At 42.5% G+C, this 11,852-nt stretch overlaps 1 protein-coding gene across 7 annotated transcripts in view; it reads left to right on the top strand.

Annotated features, from left to right (window-relative positions):
* Window positions 1-11,569, top strand: part of pacsin2 (protein kinase C and casein kinase substrate in neurons 2) — a 17,879-nt gene extending 6,310 nt beyond the window's left edge. For 3 of the 7 annotated variants that reach the window (XM_035650203.2, XM_035650213.2, XM_035650231.2), the window contains 11 exons: window positions 1,472-1,564; window positions 1,675-1,831; window positions 1,960-2,195; window positions 3,523-3,678; window positions 3,763-3,938; window positions 4,026-4,146; window positions 4,981-5,022; window positions 5,861-5,991; window positions 7,982-8,122; window positions 9,356-9,540; window positions 9,633-11,569. In XM_035650203.2, the coding sequence (XP_035506096.1) occupies window positions 1,508-1,564; window positions 1,675-1,831; window positions 1,960-2,195; window positions 3,523-3,678; window positions 3,763-3,938; window positions 4,026-4,146; window positions 4,981-5,022; window positions 5,861-5,991; window positions 7,982-8,122; window positions 9,356-9,540; window positions 9,633-9,745 (1,515 nt within the window). In that variant the 5' untranslated portion in view covers window positions 1,472-1,507 and the 3' untranslated portion in view covers window positions 9,746-11,569. Of the gene's footprint in view, window positions 1-1,152; window positions 1,175-1,471; window positions 1,565-1,674; window positions 1,832-1,959; window positions 2,196-3,522; window positions 3,679-3,762; window positions 3,939-4,025; window positions 4,147-4,980; window positions 5,023-5,860; window positions 5,992-7,981; window positions 8,123-9,355; window positions 9,541-9,632 lie in introns of those variants that run through there. The other 4 variants (XM_035650222.2, XM_035650243.2, XM_035650234.2 and 1 more) reach the window with 4 other exon arrangements.
* Window positions 11,570-11,852: the final 283 nt, after the last annotated feature.

Below are 11,852 nucleotides of genomic sequence, written 5' to 3'. Positions count from 1 at the left end.
GTGTGTGTGTGTGTGTGTGTGTGTGTGTGTGTGTGTGTGTGTGTGTGTGTGTGTGTGTGTGTGTGTGTGCGCGCGCGCGCACGTGACCTGATGGTGATTCACAAATTAAATGTTAAAGGGAGGATTGTTCGTTTTCTCCATCGGTCTGTGGTGACCACAATGCTACCCTCTGTCCTAAACCGGCCCTGGAGGGCACGGGCCACTGACCAATACACACACACACACACACACACACACACACACACACACACACACACACACACACACACACACTTGCCTCTGACCAATACACACACACACACACACACACTTGCCACAGAGCAGTAACCCCTTATCCTCTCGCTGTCTCGTTGTGCTTTCACATTGACAATAAATTTCTTGAATCTTGAACCTTTACTTCCATTGAACCCTTAGGTTTTACCATTCTTGGCAGTGAGTGATCTCAAGTGGTCGCTTGAGAAGCATTTTGCTATAGGTGTCAGCTGCAGCCTGTCTCAGCTGGACGTGACCACAAACTGAATATATGTGATTGCATGAGACACCAGGTCTTTGGAGAGAGGAGGAGGAGGAGAGGCTGATGGGGAAGGGAGGAGACGAATTAGTAAATGGGCAGAGAGGAAGAGGATGGAGGAGAGGAATGAGGGGAGGAATAAAGAGAGACTGTTCAGGGGAGGAGGTTGAGTTTGAAACGATGGATGTGAGGACAGAAGAGGGGGAGAGGAGAGCAACAGAGAACTGTCTGTCGGACCAGTGTGAAGGATACGGAAGCTGCCCACTGTGTGTGCAGTTTCTTTTTCTATCTCGCTGTCACAGTGATACACACACACACTCGTTTTGGACCTCGCTGTAGTTCAGCCGAAACGCTGTGCTGCTGCCAGCAACAACTGTGGTTTGAGGTTGTCCCATGTTGAGGGCGGTGGAGTTCAAAAAAAGGGGTGAAAACACCCACCTGCTGCCTCGATTATCAAACCAGATCACACACTCTCTCTCTTCCCTTCCCCATTTCCTCTACGCTCTGTCTCGCTCCCCTCCTCTGAGCCGTTTCTTTTCTTCATTCACCCTCTTCTGTGTCTGAGCTACAGCTGTCGTCTGTCATGTGGTTTTTCGTTAGAACACGTAGAGAGATGACGAGTTCAGCGGACCGATGAAAAGATCTTTCCCTTCCTCTTCTGTGGTACATATTTAACTTTTCTTTAATGTCAGAGCAACTTGTGGTGGAAATGGAAAGTGAATGTTGACATTTCCAAGACAAAACATAAAAATCCCTGTGAACGATGTAAATATACCAGATTTTTAAAAATCTATTAATGAATGACTTTTTTAGTATCTGCAGGTGTCGCACAAAATATTTCACTTAACATTTCAGTTTTTTTTGCTCAAGAAATGATCGTTTGTAGATATTATAATGTAGTTGTGTTTATCACATTCAGTAATACTTAGGCTGGGTGGGTTTTTTTGTTTGTTTTTCCAGGCCCCAAAAAACTGAGTGAAACTTAGAGCAGCAGCGATGTCGGGCTCCTATGACGACTCCATGATCGATGTCTCCAGTGACAGTTTCTGGGAGGTGAGACTGTCGTTCCTCAGCGCTTCCACATTTTCTGTGTATTTTCCAACTTCCTTTTATCACCTCTCTCTCTCTCTCTCTCTCTCTCTCTCTCTGTTGCTGGTTCTCAGGTTGGTAACTACAAGCGCACAGTTAGACGGGTCGACGATGGCAACCGGCTCTGTAACGACCTGATGAACTGTCTGCATGAGCGGGCACGTATTGAAAAGTCGTATGCACAGCAGCTCACAGAATGGGGCAAGCGCTGGCGGCAACTCGTAGAGAAAGGTACATATATTATTTCCAGAATTGTTTTAGAATATTGACAAAGATCTAACATAAACCTACCCTGGGATTTTGTTCTTTACTCTCAATGGATAATGCAAAATATTACAAAGTATTTCCTCTTGCCCCAGGTCCTCAGTACGGAACATTGGAGCGTGCTTGGACCGCTCTGTGCACCGAGGCGGAGAAGGTGAGCGAGCTCCACATGGAGGTGAAGGCAGCGCTGATGGGAGAAGACTACGAGAAGCTTAAGAACTGGCAGAAGGACTCGTACCACAAGCAGATGATCGGTGGCTTCAAAGAGACAAAAGAGGCCGACGACGGCTTCCGCAAGGCCCAGAAACCCTGGGCCAAGAAACTAAAAGAGGTGCAGCTTTCAGACCTAATAATTCATACGTGTGGTTTAGAAATATTTTCATCAACTGTGTTTCAAACTATAAATATCTGAGCAGTTAACGCTTAGCAAATAATTTTTCAGCTCACTGGTTACAGCCACAAACATAAATTTTCCCGTTCATTTCACTTGATTACATATTACCGACTCACTGTTATCTCTGTCCTCTCCATGACTACCTGCTTACTAAACAACAAAAGGAAACAAAGGGACAGGTTTTTTTTAACCTCTTAGTTTTGATTGTGAAGGAGAAGCTCTTGCCAAACATCAGCTTGCCAAGGTGACAGCCAGTAGTTATCCTGTCAGTCTTTGATCGGCAGCAGAAAGGAAGGAAACACTGAGGGCCGTCACCTCTCGGTTCAAAATAACGTCCATGTATTTCCCACTGCTGCTTTAATTTCTGCAGCCTGTTTACTTGGCAGTTGTCGCATTCCTTTATGTTTCCGTGCGTGCTTTTTAAACACATGCACAAGCTAATATTTTGCAAACATTTTGCAACCTTCCGACTCCTCCCCCCCCTCCATTTCCTCTGTGAGTGATGTCACCGGGGGAGTTGTGACATCCTGGACTTGTCATTGCACAGAGACAGAACAATAACAGTTTTGTAGACATGGTGACTTATTGATTGACTATATAGACGAGCACAGAGAGGAAGTGAGGCTAATGAGCTGGTCTAGAAAATGAGGAGCTGACATTGGTGGCATAGGCAGAATATCAATAGTAAGCACATACATGCATTTAGAACATGGACTGACATTTTGTTTTGTGCTCACTCAAATAGAGGAATTCATAACTTCCAGTTTTAGAAAATTAAAGGAGTCCTCCTTATGGCTTTTTTTCAGCATGGCTGCTCTGGCCTTGGCCCAAGTTACACCGGGCGACTGCCCAAGACACGTCATTGCTTCCTCAATTGTTATCTGTTCAAAATAATTTCAAAGTGTCACATCACATCACATAAATAAATTTAACAGGCATCAGTGTTCACATGTTTCCTCCCACACAGATGAACTTTGTCCACAACTTTATCTGTTACTTCACACTCAAGTTTTTCAACCAAACATTGGAAAACAGATTAAAAACGAAAGACAGACACTTAATTGTTTACCCCCTCTACACTCTGATATGCTGCCAAAAGCAAAGGGTATACATTTGCACTGTCTGCTTGCAACATACTCCACTTTCAACACATTAAACACAGTAAGTTGGGAATACTTTGCTAAATCAATCTAAAATGGCGTAAGCTCTTTACTACAACCGCTAAACTACTGTGCCAGTTGCTGACAATAAATGGAATCCACAGGTGGAGACGGTGAAGAAAACGTATCATTCCGCCTGCAAAGAGGAGAAGCTGGCAGCCAGCAGGGAAACCAACAGCAGACTAGAGAGCAACAACAACCCAGAAGCCCAGAAGAAGCTCCAGGAAAAGGTGGAGAAGTGTCAGCAGGAGGTGCAGAAGGTAAGACTCCTATCACAGCAGTAGAAAGATACATTACAAAATCATGTTTTAATTTTCATCTCATTGTCCATTCTTGTCTTCCAGACTAAAGAACGCTACGAGAAATCCATTGAGGAGCTCGACAAGTTGACTCCCCAGTACATGGAGAACATGGAGCAGGTGTTCGAGCAGTGGCAGCAGTTCGAAGACAAGCGCATCCGCTTCTTCAGAGAGCTGCTGATGGAGGTCAAACAGCACCTGGACCTCTCCACCAATCACAAGTCAGTCATATGACATTGTCCAACATGTCTCTCAAAGGTTAAATTAATTCCTCCGATGATAATGTATTTCCTGTGTTGTAACCGTAGATTCCAGACAATTTACCACACGATGGAGGACACAATCTCTGCCACTGACGCTGAAGAGGACTTGAAGTGGTTCCGGTCCAATCACGGCCCCGGCATGCCGATGAACTGGCCCCAGTTCGAGGTAGTGCAGCCTAGATTTACACTAATAAAAGAGAATAAAGGGGGGTAATGTAGAGGGGCTCTAAAGAAGTTCTCAAAACATTTGAATGTCATAAACCCATAAGCAGACACATTAAGGTCACGATCACTCAATTTACTTAATCGCAGGAACTTTTGAGGGAGGATTATCATTGCTGAATTTATAAGATTAATACATATATTAATAGTTCTTATATATTATTTAGAAGGGTACTTATGAATGCAGTCCTTGTTTATTTTGACGTCCTCTGCAGGGACCAATCGTCCTCTTCATCACGAGTCAGGAGGACAGGAGATATTGATCGATATATGATACTGATAAAATTATCGCAGGGTTGAAATCTTCAAGGGCAGAAGGGCTACAGTTTGTTTTTTTTGCCATGCACATTTATCCCGAGCAGGAGTTATGGCCTAGTCGTGTTATTTTTCTTTTAATAGAAGTAATTCTATCCTCAGCCTTCAGAGGGGCAGTTGGAGGAATGTTATGTCACCTCCTCAACAGGAGGTTGAAAAAAAAAAAAGAAAAGGAAGGAAAGCTGCATGTGCTTGCTTTGATACAATTCGCAGTGTTGAGTGTTTCTTGCAGGAATAACAGTTTCAATCGGTCTCTTTCTTCAACTTCCATCATTATAGGATGTTTTTTTCTTTTTTCTCTTTTAGTTTTTTGACGGAGAGGATTGAATCTTCTTTTAAAATGCCACCCCCACAAACTAACATTTTTGCAGCTTATCGTGTATAATCTAAAGTTTCAGGATTAGACGGTGTTGTTTGCATTAACCCTGTTCTACACCTGCTCCCCCCCCACCGTGTCTGACAGAATGAGGGCTGGTCTCATCCTCGCTCGAGATGGTCCATTGTAGTGAGTTCTGCATGGGAGGGCTCTTCTGTCACTGCAGCCATGGGGATGGGGGGGGGGGGTTGTTTGTTTTAAGCACTAACACTCTCACTCCTTACTGCTTCCATTTGTGTATTTGAGGTGGTTGTGTTTTTTTATCCTTTTATTTGAGTTTCATGGATTTATAATGGGACAAATATGCACGTCACAGTGGACAATAACCTGCATCCAGCTCCATTCTCCTTTCCTGTTGGCTACGGGATGGTCACATAGCTTTTTCCTGGATATCAGAATTCCTACATGGCTCTTGACCAATATTAACACCCTTCTGACTCTCTGTTCTGTCGAACATTTGAACTCTGACCCTTCAGTGGCCCTCTTCCTCAATGTGAAGCAGCACGTGAGCTCAGCAGCGTCACTGAGACCGGAACACCTTCTGAGCTTTAAAAAGTTTGAGAGGCCGAATAAACCAGAGGGGTCAGATTTGTAAAAAGCTTGTGGGAAAATATGCAGCTTACCGTATTCATAAACAACAGACATGTTTGTTCTCCACTCCCCCTGGTTTGCCTCTGTTGGAGGGGAGATCCCTGGGTGTTGCGTGTCTTTTAACAGGTGATGGATACTGTACACGGTCGAATCTCTTGTTTCATCAGGTTTCTCCACTGTACTGTTTAAACACGTGTGCATGTACAGTTTTCAAAAAAATCCAGATATTTGGTGTCACGGCCCTGAGAAATGTTTCACTGATTGTTGAATTGCGAGTGTATTTATTGCTGTGCACATGATGTTCTGCCACCAATCACTGCCAAGGCAGCTTTTTCGAACTTCTGTCAGTTAATGTGTGTGTGTGTGTGTCTACCAGGACTGGTCAATAGACCTGAACCGAACCCTGAGCAGACGAGAAAAGAAGAAGCCCTCGGAGGGCATCACACTGACGGGCATCAGTCAGACCGGATCAGACCAGCCCGTTCAGCCTGTCAAAACCAGCAACAGGTAGATATCTGATCACTCTCACAGGGAACACACACGCCCATCCTCTCTGTCCGCACCAATCCAAACAAGAGGAATGCCTTCCCCACAAGGAATCCTTGTAAAACATTGCATAAGGGGAAGCCCCGGGCCTGCCGTCTAGTTGTACGCCCGTTTCCATAGCAGCAGTAAACATTTAGTTAAAGTTTGCTGGGAAAGAAGTCATCCCCGAGGGACTGGAGTAGGCTGGTGCGTAGCTGAAACTCGTCAGAAGTAATGTGGAAATGTTACTCATGCACACCAAGACGTCCATTGTGCTAATAATACTGGTGCTGGAAAATTCAGTGACGGCTGCATTAGTGTTGTTTGAGTCAGAAACGACTGTACTTGGCCTCAGACAGTACTGGTTATAAAAGAAACAAAACCAAAATTTTAAAAACAAGTGGGCTAAATTTGGAACTTTTAATCTGTTTCGTAGTCCATCAAAGCAAAGAGAAACTGAGTCTGATAGACCACCTTGTTTGGGTTTGAATCCAATTTTAATAACAAAAGCCTGGTTGTGCTTTGATCACAAATGCAGGATTTATGATCATTGATTAAACTCCTCCAATGATCTCATTACATGTAATGGAATTAAATGTCTCTACAAAGGTTAAGAACCGCTTGATGTTTGATTATTTTTAATTTTTTCATACCACGATGTAATCATTCTAAGATGAGATAAGATAAGAAGTTGTTTGTCCCTGCAGAGATATTTGTGTTTGCTGTTATGGCAACGGCGCCAAGGACACAACAGTGGTTCATGGAAACGTCAACAAAACAGACGATTAACACGAAAAATAAGAATTTGGAAAGATATAAGCACTTATTGTTATATATTTAATAGGCATTAACTTTGCCAACGGCTAAACAGTTTGTAAAAGAAACCTCAACACCTCACATTCCGCTGTTGCTCAGTAATTTCCTTTATAAATGAAAGTTCAAACACCTGCCATCTGCCCTCATCCACTCAGCAGGACAAAGTGGCGTGTTTGCAGAAATCATGAGAGAGGAGTGCTTAGAGGAGTCAACAAAGGGAATGTCTGGCACGGAAAGCATTTGACCTTTGAACTTGGAAAAATGTCAAACGCTGCGCTGCTGCTGCTGCTCCTCCCTCCTCAACTAGCGTTTACACAGCACATCGGCTTCCTGTCATTTCCTACATCTCTTGGCATGGACAGTCTGTATGTGTGTGCATCGTGGTAAAAAGATACTGACTTGAGGTCAAAAATAGATATCGCAATGATTTTTTTGTTTTCATTCTTATCAACTTAATCTTTGCCCCTTCTTTGGAGTTTCCCTCATTTGAAGTCTGAAGCTTGAATGGACGCGGTTTGAACAAGGCCGAGTTTGTTTGTTGACCGATACATCCAAAGTTACACTTGCGCCCGACTCTTACCAGAGCAGTGTTTGCTGTAATAACTCTGCAGGCTCAACTCCGAGAGCATGGCATGACTACACAAACAAAGGCGTTCACATTTTCTCCGCTCACACTTGCGGAGGGCCGACTGCCGATCGCTTCTGCTGTTCATGGTCCAATAATTCTGTAAACAAGACAATAGAAACCCTGTGTTTCCCCCCGGATGCAGGTCGAGTGCAAATGTTGTTCCTTAGCGTGTTCAGTCAAAATGGAAGGAAACAAACCGCCATCGAGTGACTCTTTTTTTTCCCCAGAATGTTTGTGTTAATTAAGAGATGCAAGGACGACTTGCATTTATAAGGCAAATTTTTGTCATGGTGTTTTCTCTGTCTTTGTTCGGTGTAAAGCACTTGTTTTGTTCACTTGTTCCTTGTTGATGCTTCTTACATAGAATTACAATAATACTGTCTGATCTGTCTTTTCTTGAGTGGCAAATATTGAGTTTACAGTGACAACATCTTTGCCCCACAGCTCATGTCTGTCACAGGCGTGCATATATATGTGTGTGTGTGTTCATGTCAACAACCCATCTCTCACTGTGTCCCATGTCGTCAGCCTGACTGTGCCCACTAAAACAGCGCCAGCGGCCCCGAACCCCTTTGACGAAGACGAGGACGAGGAGGAAGAGGAAATGGCCGTGGTGGAGCAGGAGACCACAGTCAACCACATCAGTGTGAATAAAGAGGAAATTAAAACGTTGGTGAACAGGAGGAAACACTCCGCCCAGACCCCTAAAAAACCTTCCCGCCTCTTCTTTTTTCTATCTTCTCTCCGTGGTTTGCCGTCCGTCCGTCCGTTCATTCGTTCGTTGTCGTCTTCTTCCCTTTACTTTGTCTTCATTACCTTGGCTCCCCTCTTCCTCGTGTCCCTCTCTCCTCCTGCAGGTGGCAGGTTGCTGTATTGCTCAACATGGTCACAAGAATGACACTGCACACACCCACACACAGCCTGTGTGTGTGTGTGTGTGTGTGTGTGTGTGTGTGTGTGTGTGTGTGTGTGTGTGTGTGTGTGTGTGTGTGTGTGTGTGTGTTTCCTTCACTCGGTGCCATGTCTTGCAGAACATTTCACGTGAAGCACATGGTGGTGGGGGGGGGGGCATGTCTCTGCTGTGGGAACTCCAATATTTTTTCTGTCTTACAGTCAGATCTGAATATTGACACATTAATAGACACTATACACACTCTCACAGTCACATAAAAAAAAGTACATACAAATAGAAATTCATAACAACGATTTAGATACAAATAAATGAATTCAAGCTGTTGGGAAAAGTCCTACTGCTTCATGTAAAGCTGGAGTGTAACCATCTGCACAGCTACTGCCAGTGTCAACAGTAGCTTTGCAGATCTAAACAGGTCTGACTGTAAATCATTTGCGTGCGTGCTGGTGTTTATTCGCTCTTTTTTCAACTATGTGTCTCGTCAAAGCCGAGTTTCTCTCCGGTGTTCAGGCTCCCTCTGTTGGCCGCTCAGGTTCAACTCCAATCACGACCTCCACCAACATGATTTCTTGTTGCTTGTTGTTACTATATTTTTTTCATGTGCCTTTTTGATATGTTGCCACGTTTGTCTTGTTGCATTGCCTTAGCTTAGCACCATGTGCACTGTCTTGATCTTAAAAGTGCCAACTTTTAAATCATTCATTGCGTTGCCTGAAACAAACTCTTGCCTTGTAGCATGTTTTCCTCTTATGCAGAGCTGATGTTAGGTCGTTTTCAGGATAAAGGATCTGGAGAAACATTTGCATTTGTTTTTACGTGACCTTACTTGGTGTTGTGTTTATTTTTCTTGCTTTTCTAACATTTGATTTTTGTTCCTGCTTACACCTAGCATGCTGGATTGTGCTGTCGATCTGTGAGACCCTGACATTTAGCCCCATATATATGTGGAAATACAGTTTATAAGTGGCTGTTTTGTCTTATCTATCCAGTGTGAGCAGTATGGAGAAGACTGCAGACTGGTCGGACGAAGACACAGGTGGCGGTAACCCGTTCTCCGCCAACGGCGACGGGAATCCGTTCGAGGACGAGCCAGCTTCTCCGGTCGTTTCCGTGGCTGTCAGAGCACTTTACGACTACGAAGGACAGGAGCAGGACGAGCTGAGCTTCCAAGCAGGTAGCAAGCAGGAGTGCAAGTGATCTGGTCAGATCCCAACACTTTTCTGAAACAGAAGTGTTCAATATTTACGTTTCTCTCTACTTTCTCAGGGGATGAATTAACCAAAATTGGCGAGGAAGACGACCAGGGTTGGTGCAAAGGCCAGCTCAAGGGAGGACAAACGGGCCTATATCCTGCTAACTATGTGGAAGCCATCCAGTAATGAAACGTCACAGATGATGAAAACAAATGTGAAGAAGGATGAAGGAAGTTGTTTTGTTGAGAAATGACAGTGTGGCCTCAGCCTTGTTTTTTTTTTTTTTTTCATCGTTCGTCACCCTGTCGGTGGAGACTGGACTGGACAGGAGTGGGAGGATGACATGGAGGAGAGGCTGCGGATCATGACAAAAAGGAAACCACTCGAGATATTGTTGCTTTGACCCTCGTAGAAACTAAAGCACACAGGTGGAAATTAGCCACGAGTTTTCAGATGATTCCAGTCAGGAAGATAACAGAGAAAAAAATTGCTGTCAGCGTAAAAAAACATGTTACTCAAAATCCCATTTATGCTGTTACAAAAAAAACTTAGGTATTCAAGTATATATATATATATAATAGATAAGACTAAATGAACTTTATGTGTGAATTTATATATATTGTTGTAATGAAACACTGGGATCAAACTCTGACAAATCGTCTGGCGATGTTAGCCACGCAGCCTGAATATGGATTCATTAAGGGAGATGACCCCTTTTTTAAAAAAAAACATGATTAATTAATTTCTGTTTGATCCATAAATGTTTAATAAACGTTTTGATCTTTTGGACACAAAAAAAATCACTTTATATCGAGTTTATTGTGTCAGATTTAAGTTGATTTTTAAAAGTCGTGCGCATATTGTCGTTCCTTTCAGGGTTTTGATTTTCTATTCAGTTCTTTAACTGTTCGGGGTGTTTGTTTTTTATAAGGAATGATAGAGACGGCTCCAGCCTCATCCTCACAATCCTCGGTTAGCTCACAGCGGGATAGGTTCCCCCCGAGTCACTGCAATTGAATGTATATTCACTGATTGTATTTCTTCACCTTTTCATCGTTCACCATTGCTCATGCGTCATGGGTCTTTGCGAACACTTGACCCATTAACACGACTGTCCTCAAACCTTTTAACACGGATATCTCTCCTTCCTCCTGCAGACTGTAATACTATGTTTGTTTTTGTTTTCACACAAACACTGAAAGATTTTCACAAGTTTATCTCACTTGAATCTCCCATGTTTTAGTTCTCTCACTTCTCCTGTCAAATATACAGTTCTGGGAGAATATTTTGTTGTGTGTTTGTTATATTACAATATATTAAAAGTGATAGCAATAAAAAACCACAGCCGAGTATGGTCTTGCATACAAGCATGTAAATAAGCCTGGGTTTTAACGCATTCGAACAAATTCAGTATCAGGATCAGATGATGTGTAGTTGGAAATTGATAATTGTTAATTTATGATGCCACAAGTGCTTTCGTTCTACTCCGGTTAGAATGCTGTGACTGAGAATCAGTTTGTATGTTAATTGAATGTTTCATGGAAAAAAAAATATTCCTTGAATCTTGTGTTATATTTGTAAATATGATTATTTGCCCTTTCATAGAGGGCCTTATTCATTGAGGAAATCGACAAATACTATGTGAATAATTGTTGATTTTTCTCTTAAGGAGCTATGACATGAAGGGATTTACCTGATTTCATAACCTTAATACATGTTTTAATTAATTAATACGTATTTTTGTAGAGCTGAACTGCAGGCCTTTCACTCGTGCAAGCTCTCAATTCAATAACTGCCTAATGTTACAATGAAATCACTGAAATATGCTATTTGATGCCTTCAACTGCAGCACGTGAGGGAGATGATTTTCTTTTCCTTTTTTCTGTCTTTAAGAGTTGCCATGTTTTCAGGGCATGCTGTCGTCAAAAACGCAGCAATAAGGTGACCTTGCACAGTAAGGTTTGTATATGTTGTCCCACAACATAATAAATAAATTTATTGGAAAAAAAATGTCATTGATTTTTTTGTGCTGATATTTCTCATGTGTATCTCTTCTTCCTACTTTTAATGTGATTCCCCAATTTTGTGAAAATCAGATATTTGATCTAGTGGATAAAAAGTGGCATGTGTGCATGTGAATATCCTTAAAACATTCAGTATTATACTACTTAGTATAAAAAGTACAATAAAATGCAATACATATATTTTTAAACTATTTTATTTTGCTTTACACTTTGCTCAAAAATGATCATGTACGTGTAAAAAAAAAATCAACTCCAGAAAAAAGATATAA

Source organism: Scophthalmus maximus, chromosome 12 (genome assembly GCF_022379125.1).
Source record: "Scophthalmus maximus strain ysfricsl-2021 chromosome 12, ASM2237912v1, whole genome shotgun sequence".
Lineage (NCBI taxonomy): Eukaryota > Metazoa > Chordata > Actinopteri > Pleuronectiformes > Scophthalmidae > Scophthalmus > Scophthalmus maximus.
This window is presented reverse-complemented; position numbering and strand designations above follow the sequence as displayed.